This window comes from Dama dama, chromosome Y (assembly GCF_033118175.1).
Source record: "Dama dama isolate Ldn47 chromosome Y, ASM3311817v1, whole genome shotgun sequence".
NCBI classification, from domain to species: Eukaryota; Metazoa; Chordata; class Mammalia; order Artiodactyla; family Cervidae; genus Dama; species Dama dama.
In genome coordinates, this window is record NC_083715.1 from 4,706,115 (window position 1) to 4,717,028 (window position 10,914).

Below are 10,914 nucleotides of genomic sequence, written 5' to 3' on the forward strand. Positions count from 1 at the left end.
AGCACTTGTGTCTGAAGGTCTATTCCTGATGGATCCGTGGAGAGAGATGTACTCCCTGTACCCCTCCCCCTCCACCATCTTGTGCTTCTCAACTTTTTGACTGGTAGAAATAAGACTGCTCTGAACATTGAGGCTTGTCCTAGGTGACTAAGCAGCCAGTGCACACCAGGAAGACAGCACCTCATGGAAACCACAGGGAATCCCACTATGTCAACAAAGACTGACCCCCAAGGGTACATCTAAGGCTGGCTGACCCTGCTAGCCCATTAGGAACAAAGGGACTGTGCTGAAGCACACAACTCTTTCCCCTATCCCCCAGCACCAACAACCTCAATGAGAGACCTTGGGAACTAGATGGGTAGGCATGATTACACAGGGTTTCCTCCAAGAGGCTGGAAGCTTGTGGCAGCTATTCATGGAAATGAATTCCACCATGGTCTCAACTGTGAGGAGACACCCAAAGGAGCTTCTGCCAGGAAAACAGGATGAGAAGAAATTTGTGAGGGTGCATGTTGAGAAGCACTGTGCACATGAGGCTCACACACCACTGGGCAAGCTGCACCCCTTCCTTCCTGGGAATACTAGTCAGTCACAGGTGGTGATTTCCTTCTTGGGGTCATCCAGCACAACCCAAAGCATGCATTTGTCTGCCTCATCCACATTACCATGTTAAAACTGAAGCCTGGGTATTACATCTGGGGAGGTGACAATTAGTCCTCGAATTGAAACAAGACAGTGCCAAGTAGCGCCAGAGCAAGTGTATGTATTCAGTGCATACTGAATATTGTGTATTCTCACAGTTGAGGACGGGGCTTTTAGACTGGAGACTAGAAAACTGAGGAGAGCTAGATGAAGACTGAGAAAAGGAGGTGGGATGGAAAAGGTTTCTCATAAGTGGCCCAGAATTGAATGGCCTTCAAGGTGCATTTCCTCCTACCAGTTGTAGGATGAAAGGGAAATTATTCTCAGTTCCACAGCCTAATTATCATGGATGGATTTGAGGCAAGAAAACGAAAAGTAGTTAATAATGTAACGTGAGACAGACTCGAAGGAAAGGCTGAAACCCGGTTGTGGGGTAAGGTTTGGAGGAGACACACTCTCCCTGACATGTGGCCCATCTGTGTTGGTGTAGAGAGATGAGGATGGCAGGTGAGTTTGGGGGGCTCTTTGGGATGATGAAAAATGCCTCATTTCTGCCATCAAATCAACTGAGCTGCTCTGCATCCAACATCACAGGTTTCAGGATGAGGCTTTGTGATGCTAAGGCTGGGGTAAGGCTGCCATTGGCTGGGGAATGGACTTACTGACGTCATAATCATAAGGGTGTGGTCCCCTACATATAGGGGTGTTCAGGGGCTCTGGAGCAGACCACTGGGAGTCTTCAAAATGACCAGGGTTGCCTCACTGGCCCAGCCCAGAGGGGGCAGCCATGGCCTCCGAGGAGCTGTATGACGTTGAAAGGGTCATTGACAAGAGGCAAAACAAGAAAGGGAAGACGGAGTATGTGGTTCAGTGGAAAGGCTATGGCAGGGAGGATGCCACATGGGAGCCAGAGCAGCACCTGGTGAACTGCGAGGAGTGCATCCATGACTTTAACCGGCAGCACACCGGGAAGCAGAAGGAGGGCACCCTCACTAGAGCCAAGCGGACCTCCCCAAACAATGGCCAGAATCAGATCTCCAGATCCACCAACAGCAGCTTCTCCAAGGCCGCCCCCAAGGCCCTAGTGGTGGGCAAGGAGCACGAGGCCAAGAGCAGCCCGCCGTTTACTGCCAGCCAGAAGTTCCAGGAGAGCTCTGCACGGGGCCTGGCCACCTACAAGTACATGGACCTGGCCCGGTTGGGCAACAGGATTCTCGTGCCCAAGAGCCCCATAAAGAGTGGGACTGTGCTGGACAGCTTTCAGGACGAGAGCCCCGAGAATCCGGACCCCGTGAAGCAGGGGCCGGAAGACACAGCAGCCCCAGAGGCGGCAGCTGAGAAGCAGATCGGGGACCTACTGAGCCCAGAGCCAGAGCCGGTGATGATGGGGAGCCGGCCCTGGATACACCCATTGTTGCCACGGGCGTCGGGCCCCGTGAAGGCCACCATGGCCACAGGGCTGGTCATGAAAGGGAATGGCACGTCCGATTTGGTGGACGCACTTCCAGTCAACTGCACAAGTCCCCTGCAGACGTCAGTCATGGGCATGAAAGCTGGGAAGAAGAAGTTCATGAAGGACAGGCAAGACCAGCCCTTTAACAAGCAGCTGCGCTTCAGCGTGTGGCAGAGGGAGAGCGCCTACAGGTACCGGGACATTGTGGTCCGGAAGCAGGACGGCTTCACCCACATCCTGCTGTCCACCAAGTAATCCGAGAACAACTCGCTGAACCCGGAGGTGATGAAGGAGCTGCAGAGAGCGCTGAGCATGGCCAACGCCGACGACAGCAACCTGGTGTTGCTCAGCGCTGTGGGCAGTGTCTTCTGCTGCGGCCTGGACTTCCTCTACTTCATCCGGCGCCTGCCAGATAACCGCAAGAGGGAGAGCGCCAGAATAGCTGAGGCCATCAGAAACTTCGTGAACATCTTCATCCAGTTCAAGAAGCCTATTGTCGTAGCTGTGAATGGCCCGGCCATTGGGCTAGGAGCATCCATCCTGCTTCTCTGTGATGTGGTCTGGGCCAACGAAAAGGCATGGTTCCAGACGCCCTATACCACCTTCGGACAGAGTCCAGACGGCTGTTCCACCGTCATGTTCCCCAAGATTATGGGAGGAGCATCTGCCAACGAAATGCTGTTCAGAGGGCGGAAGCTAACAGCACAGGAGGCGTGCAGCAAAGGGCTGGTCTCCCAGGTGTTCTGGCCTGGGACCTTCACCCAGGAAGTCATGGTTCGCATCAAGGAGCTCGCCTCTTGCAACCGTGTCGTGCTGGAGGAATCCAAGGCCCTTGTGCGCTGCAACATGAGGCTGGAGCTGGAGCGGGCCAATGAGCGGGAGTGTGAGGTGCTCAAGAAGATATGGGGCTCCGCGCAGGGCATCGACTCCATGCGCAAGTACCTGAAGTGCAAGACCTACGATTTCTGACTGTCCAGCCGCCCGACCTCACCAGGGCGTGCGGTGCCAGACCTCACGGCCTGGGCCAGGCTCCTACCGAGCTCCCTCTGGGAAGCAGGACTTGAGACAGACAAGCTATTTATTGCCAAGGAGTTCTGAGGTACTGTAGCTTTAAAATAAATAACTAAAAAAACTCCTTTGTTGAAACGTCATTGGTTTATACTTAATACACACGAGTATAAAAGTATAATGGTGAGCTCTGGCCTGCTCCTTGAGGCTCTCATTCTTGTCATCTTCAGCTAGGAATGTGTATATATAAAGATATTTTCTAGGTTTAGGTGTCAGAAAAGTCTGAAACAATGTGTGTTAATCTTTTTTTTTGTTTGTTTTTTCCTTTTAAATGAAAAGAAAGGGGTGATAGCAAGCCTCACCATCCCTGCTGCAAATCGAAATATGGAAAGATCTGAGATGTGCCTTATCTCTAAAAGGTCCAAAGCCTCCGAGGTAGAAAATTCTAATCAAATGGAAGACTTATCTTTTAGGATGAGTACTTCTGGCTAAAAACCCTCTGATGGACATACCCAAAAGTAAAATATGCCTCGGATTCATGCTGAAATATCAATTGATTGTTCCCTGTTGTTCAAAGTCTGATTCTTACCCAGTTAACAGGAAGAAACCACTCTCGCTAACAGAAAGCATCTTTTGCAGTATTAGTGAATCACTGACTAGCTTCAGTATGGTAGCTTAAGTTATAAGTTAATCTTAGCAGGTTTATAATTAGGTTTTCTGACCCTTTTGAAAAATAACTACATGAATGCTTCTTGTGGCTAGGTGAGCTCTACTACTTTATATAGAGTTTTGGTTTTCTCTTTGCAGATGTGATTGATGTATTACACCAAAAATGGAAAGAATTTGCATGCTTATAAACTGTGCTTTTTAGGTTCACTTAGAATGTACTTTATTGAACAAGTTAAAATTCTTTTGGCACACTATTCAATTCAGAAACTCCTTTTAAAGAGAGCTATCTGATATAGACATGTCTTAGAGTAATTAACATCAAGTAAAATATTTTTTGTACCTAGGTTTAATATAATTTAAATATTATATCTGTTACCACTTTGTCAAAAGGCGATTACCTGGAGTGAAACATTTTTCTAAAAAATGGAAAAGAGATATGAGTTGTTATATAAACTCTAACAAATCATTTTTCTTTAGGAATACCCGTCTACAATTGCCTCTCCAGATTGACGTAACTTAAATTTCTAAGGGATGTGCTAAACTAAGTATTAAGTCTATTAAATAATTAGGTCATTTCCAAATATATTAGATGTTTAAAACATTTCCTACTAAACACTGATTTCCTTTTACAGAATAACTAAAGAGATGTGGGACTACAAGTAAATAGTGCTTGATGCCATCCTAAAATGTTACAAAATAAATTAAAAAAAAAAAGAAAAACCAAGTGTTTTAAACATTATCAGTGGTATTTATGCTCACCAGTCTATAAAATGCTCATATAAATGTTAGCTCTTAGTTGCGAATGGAAAGCAGGAAGTATACTTTCAGTAAATTACCAAAGTTATTAGAATTATTAAAAAAGAGTTTGGCATGATCAGGATTTTCTAAAATTGCATTAAAATTACTTAGATAAATAGACTTTTTTAGGAAGGACATGGCCAAAACAAAAAACTGGGTAGAGTCCATTTGGTCCAAAGGGGGTGGGGCTCACTTTCACTACAACTTGAGCCTTGGCATTTAAGTGCATTTTGACATGTCAACAAGCTGAAGGATACAGCCATCAACATTGACTAAATCTGACCCAATGTTTGAAAGGCTTTTAATTGATCCTTATGCTAAAACATCTTTAAACACATTCTTTTAAAATTCTTTAGACGTCTAGCTAAGCTTGGGATGCTTCAGAGGGCCCCTGAGGTCTCCCAAAGGGCTATTATACTATCTGAGTTCATTTGACATGTTAAATGGCATGGCAATGATTGTTGGAATGGTGCTAAATCTTCTCAGTTTGTACTGTACAGTTGTTGTTACTTATGTAGATATCCTAAAAATTATGGAAAATTCATGAAAATTGATATGTCCTGGTAACATGTTGTCAGTTATAGTTTTAATTATCATGTTCAAGTGTTACAGGTCACAACAATGACCAGGCTATTTTGTCAATTATCCTGTATGGTTTGACTCATAGCTTTAGAAAAATACCTCTAGTTCAAGATTTATAAGAAAAAAAAAAATTCTCTAAGATTAACTAAAAAAAAAAAAAAAACGTGTTCTTTGTTTGCTGTCTGCTAAATTGGTAACAGACTGAAATTTAGTCTACTCTCTCTGTGAAGCGAAAAAAGTTTTCTTAGAATAAATCTATCAACAACAGATTATGCATTTCTTTGCCTTTAAGTTTTTTATATTTGTTTTAACTTTGTTATTTTAGTAAAATAAATAAGTGCTATTTAAAAATATGTACATGTAAAAGCTCATTCTGCTTCTATCCAAAATAACCACTCACTGTTAGACTTGTGTTATCCTAATGTCTAATACCTGACAATGCCCCTGCATACACTTCTAAATCTTTTCAAGTCTTTTGTACATGGTTTCATATAAAAGATAGACAGATATATTTAATTCATTATATGGATGATATCCTAATAGCACATCCTGATCAGGACTGCTTACAATCAGTGTTGCATGATCTAGCAGAGGCTTTACAATACTGTAGCCTTCAAATTGCCCCCAAATAAACCCCCCAGTTACTTATTTAGGGCAAGTTCTGTACTCTAAAATGGTGACTCATGTTCCCTTACAATGAAAAAAATAGTTCATTTGGTGACATTAAGTGATTATCAAAATTTGCTTGGAAATATTAACTGGATTACGCCTTAGGTAAAATTCATTACTGCTGAATTAAAGCCCTTGTTTAATGTCTTACACGGTAACTCTGACCCAGCTTTCGAAAGGAGCCTGACCCCTGAAGCTCGACAAGCCCTTGATAAAGAAACAGCTTCCGTATCTATAGTCATGTAAATAGGATTGATACAAGTAAAGTGCCGCAGCTTTTGTGCTTGCCTACTCCTACAGCTCCGACTGGTGTATTAATGAAATCAGGACCCCTAGAATGGATACATCTTCCAGCTACAGACCAAAAGATAGTGGCTGACAACACTGCTTTAATAGCAGGTCTAATTTTAAAACACAAAAATGGAGGATAAATTTGTTTGGTAACAATCGTCCCTAGATTATAATGTCATACAATAAAATAACAATTAAATGCTTTCCTGCAGTTTAACGGAGACTGGAAATTGCCTTAGTACATCCAGCCCAACGTTTCTCATGATGCACCCTGCATATAAGTTATGTAAGCAGGGTGACAATATACAGCCTTGACTGTACTCCTTTTCCTACTTGGAATGAGTCTGTTGTTCCCTATCCAGTTCTAACTGTTGCTTACTGATCTGGATAGAGATTTAGCGGCGAGTGGTGGCTGCATTGTGCTGGAGTGGTGAGCAGTGGCTGCATGGAACTGGAGTGGTGAGCAACCGAGAGGCGATATCTACGGCCAAGGTCAGTAGTTGCAGCCATGAGGAGATACCTTATGTCCAAGGTAAGGATCAGTGGCTACACTTTCCTGGAGTAGCTGTGAAGATACTCTACATCCAAGTTAAGAGAAACTGCATTAAGACTGCAGTTAAGAAACTGCATTAAGTAGGTTCTGAGAGAGGGCATCAGAGGACAAGTAGACTGAAACCACAATCACTGTGACCTAACCAATCTAATCACATGGGCCACAGCTTTTTACAACTCAATGAAACTAAGCCATGAAGTGAACGGTCACCCAAGGCAGACAAATTTTGGTGGAGAGTTCTGACAAAATGTGATCCACTGGAGAAAGGAATGGCAAACCACTTCAGTATTCTTCCCTGGAAAACCCCATGAACAGCATGAAAAGGCAAAAAGATATAACACTTAAAGATGAACTCTTCAGATCAGGAGGTCCCCATTATGCTACTGGAGATCAGCGGAGAAATAACTGCAGAAAGAATGAAGAAAAGGACCCAAAGCAAAAACAATACCCAGTTGTGGATGTTACTGGTGATAGAAGCAGGGTCTGATGCTGTAAAGAGCAATATTGCATAGGAATCTGGAAAGTTAGGTCTATGAACCAAGGCAAATTGGAAGTGGTCAAAAGGAGATGGCCCTCTATATTTTAGAAATCAGTGAATTAAAATGTACTGGAATGGGTGAATTTAACTCAGATGACCATTATATCTACTACTGTGGGCAAGAATCCCTTAGAAGAAATGGAGTAGCCATCATAGTCAACAAGAGAGTCCAAAATGCAGTAGTGATAGAGTCAATTCCAAGGCAGATTGATAAAAAGTCCAGGGGTCCCCAAGGAGAGAGGGGTCTGGAGTTCTCAAGGAGGAAGAAAGGACAAACATTTCCCCCTCTACATTGCTTAGGATTATATAGCAATAATGTATCATGATTGAGGACAGTCTCTGGAAAAAAATCTTCTGGCTAATTCTGTTATCTTAAAATGTAAATTATGGGAGTAGGTCTAGTGAGATCTTTATAACCCCTAGACAATCTTTTGATTCTTTTGATTTTGTAATAACTAATTAGAGAGTATATAACTCCACTGCAAACATTAGGAAGGGCATACTCTTTCTGCCCCCTTCTGATGCTTATGTCAGAAACTTTTTCTATCTCCTTTATACTTTAACAAAACTTTATTACACAGAAGCTCTGAGCAATCAAGCCTCATCTCTGGCCCTGGATTGAATTCTTCTCCTCTGGAGGCCAAGAATCCTGGTATCTTTTCATGATTCAGCAACAACCTTTCACTAGTTGGATGTGATCTCAAAAATCACAGAATGGTCTCTATTCCTTTTGAAGGCAAACCATTCACTATAACCAGAATCCAGGTTTATGCCCTGACAAATAATGCAGAAAAAAACTGAAATTGAAAAGTTTTACAAGATCTTTTTTAGAACTAACACACATAAAAGATGTCCTTTTCTTTATAGGGGACTGGAATGCAAAGTAGGAAGTCAAGAAACACCTTGGGTAATAGGAAAATTTGCCCTTGGAGTACATAATGGAGCAGGGCAAATGCTAATAGAATTTTGCCAACAGATGCACTGATCATAGCAAACACTCTCTTTCAATAACAGAAGAGAAGAGTCTACACATGGCCAGATGGCCAACACCAAAATTAGATCGATTATATTCTTAGCAGTCAAAGATGGAGAAGCTCTATACCATAAACAAAAACAAGAATGGCACCTGACTATGGCTCAGATCAGACTGAAATTGAAGAAAGTGGGGAAAACCATCAGGCCATTAAGATAGGACCTAAATAAAATCCCTTATGACTATACAGTAGAAGGGAGAAACAGATTTAAGGGACTAGATATTAGAGTCCCTGATGGACTATGGACGAAGTTTCATGACATTTTACAGAGACAGGGATCAAGAACATCCCCACAAGAGAAAATGCAAAAAAGTAAAATGGCTGTCTGAGGAGGCCTTACAAATAGCCAGGGAGGAGGGGAGGAGTGAAAAAAAGGAGAAAAGGGAAGATATACCCATTTGAATACAGAGTTCCAAAGAACAGTAAGGAGAGATAAGAAAGACTTCCTCGGTGATCAGTACAAAATAAATAAATAAATAAAATAAAAATTAGGAAAACAATAGAATGGGAAAGACTAGAGATCTCTTCAAGAAAATTAGAGATACCAAGGGAATAGTTCAAAGATGGGCTCAATAAATGACATAAATTAGATGGACCTAATAGCAAAAACAAGACCGGGAGCTGACTGTGGCTCAGATCATGAACTGTTTATTACCAAATTCAGACTTAAACTGGGGAAAGTAGCAAAAAACACTAGACCATTCAGGTATGACCTAAATCAAATCCCTTGTGAATATACAGTGGAAGTGAGAAATAGAGTTAAGGGACTAGATCTGATAGACAGAGAGCCTCATGAACTGTGGACAGAGGTTCCTGACATTGTACAGGAGAAAGGGATCAAGACCATCCCCATGGAGAAGACACGCGAAAAGGCAAAATGATTGTCTGAGAAGGCCTTACAAATAGCTGTGAAAAGAAGAGAACTGAAAAGCAAAGGAGAAAAGGAAAGATATTTCCATATGAATGCAGAGTTCCAAAGAATAGCCAGGAGAGAAAAGAAAGCCTTCCTCAGCGATCAATACAAAGAAATAGAGGAAAACAACCGAATGGGAAAGACTAGAGATCTCCTCAAGAAAATTAGAGATACCAAGGGAACATTTCAGGCAAAGATGGGTTTGATAAAGGACAGAAATGGTATGGACCTAACAGAAGCAGAAGATATTAAGAAAGGTGGCAAGAATACACAGAAGAACTGTACAAAAAGTATCTTCACAACCCAGATATTCATGATGGTGTGATCACTCACCTAGAGTCAGACATCCTGGAATGTGAAGTCAGGTAAGCCTTAGAAAGCATCACTATGAACAAAACTAGTGGAGGTGATGGAATTCCAGTTGAGCTATTACAAATCCTGAAAGATGATGCTGCCAAAGTGCTGCACTCAAAATGCCAGCAAATTTGGAAAACTCAGCAGTGGCCACAGGACTGGAAAAGGTCAGTTTTCATTCCAATCTCTAAGAAAGGCAATCCCAAATAATGTTCAAACTATAGCACAATTGCCTTCATGTCACACGCTAGTAAAGTAACGCTCAAAATTCTGGAAGCTAGGCTTCAGAAATATGTGCACCGTGAAATTCCAGATGTTCAAGCTGGTTTTAGAAAAGGCAGAGGAACCAGAGATCAAATTGCCAACATCCTCTGGATCATGAAAAAGCAAGAGCGTTCCAGAAAAACATCTAGTTCTGCTTTATTGACGATCCCAGAGCCTTTGACTGAGTGGATCACGACAAACTGTGGAAAATTCTGAAAGATGGGAAAACCAGACCACCTGACCCACCTCTTGAGAGACCTGTATGCAGGTCAGGAGGCAACAGTTAGAACTGGACATGGAAAAACAGGCTGGTTCCAAATAGGAAAAGAAGTATATCAAAGCTGTATATTGTCACCCTGCTATTTAGCTTACATGCAGAGTACATCATGAGAAATGCTGGGCTGGACGCACAAGCTGAAATCAAGGTTGCTGGGAGAAATATCAATAATCTCAGATTTGCAGATGACACCACCCTTATGGTAGAAAGTGAAGAGGAACTAAAAAGCCTCTTGACGAAGGTGAAAGAGGAGAGTGAAAAAGTTGGCTTAAAGCTCAACATTCAGAAAACTAAGATCATGGCATCTGGTCCCATCACTTCATGGGAAATAGATGGGGAAACAGTGGGGACAGTGTCAGACTTTATTTTTTGGGGTTCCAAAATCACTGCAGATGTTGACTGCAGCCATGAAATTAAAAGATGCTTACTCCTTGGAAGGAATGCAACTCTCATATCCATACATGACCACTGGAAAAACCATAGTCTTGACTAGACGAACCTTTGTTGGCAAAGCAATGTCTCTGCTTTTTAATATGCTCTCTAGGTTGGCCATAACTTTCCTTCCAAGAGTAAGCGTCTTTTAATTGCATCACTGCAATCACCATCTGCAGTGATTTTGGAGCCCCCAAAAAGTAAAGTCTGACAGTTTCCACTGTTTCCCTATCTATGTCCTGTGAAGAAATGGGACCAGATGCCATGATCTTAGTTTTCTGAATGTTGAGATTTAAGCCAACTTTTTCACTGTCCTCTTTCACTTTCATCAAGAGGCTCTTTAGTTTCTTTTCACTTTCTGCCATAACGGTGGTGTCATCTGCATATCTGAGGTTATTGATATTTCTCCCAGCAATCTTGATTCCAGCTTGTGCTTC

General features: G+C 42.5%; 1 protein-coding gene across 1 annotated transcript; it reads left to right on the top strand.

Moving 5' to 3' along the window:
- Nucleotides 1–1,429: 1,429 nt before the first annotated feature.
- On the top strand, nt 1,430–3,064 carry LOC133053584 (chromodomain Y-like protein). The gene is given in 1 exon segment (XM_061138134.1): nt 1,430–3,064. A coding segment is annotated over 1 exon segment (1,635 nt).
- Nucleotides 3,065–10,914: the final 7,850 nt, after the last annotated feature.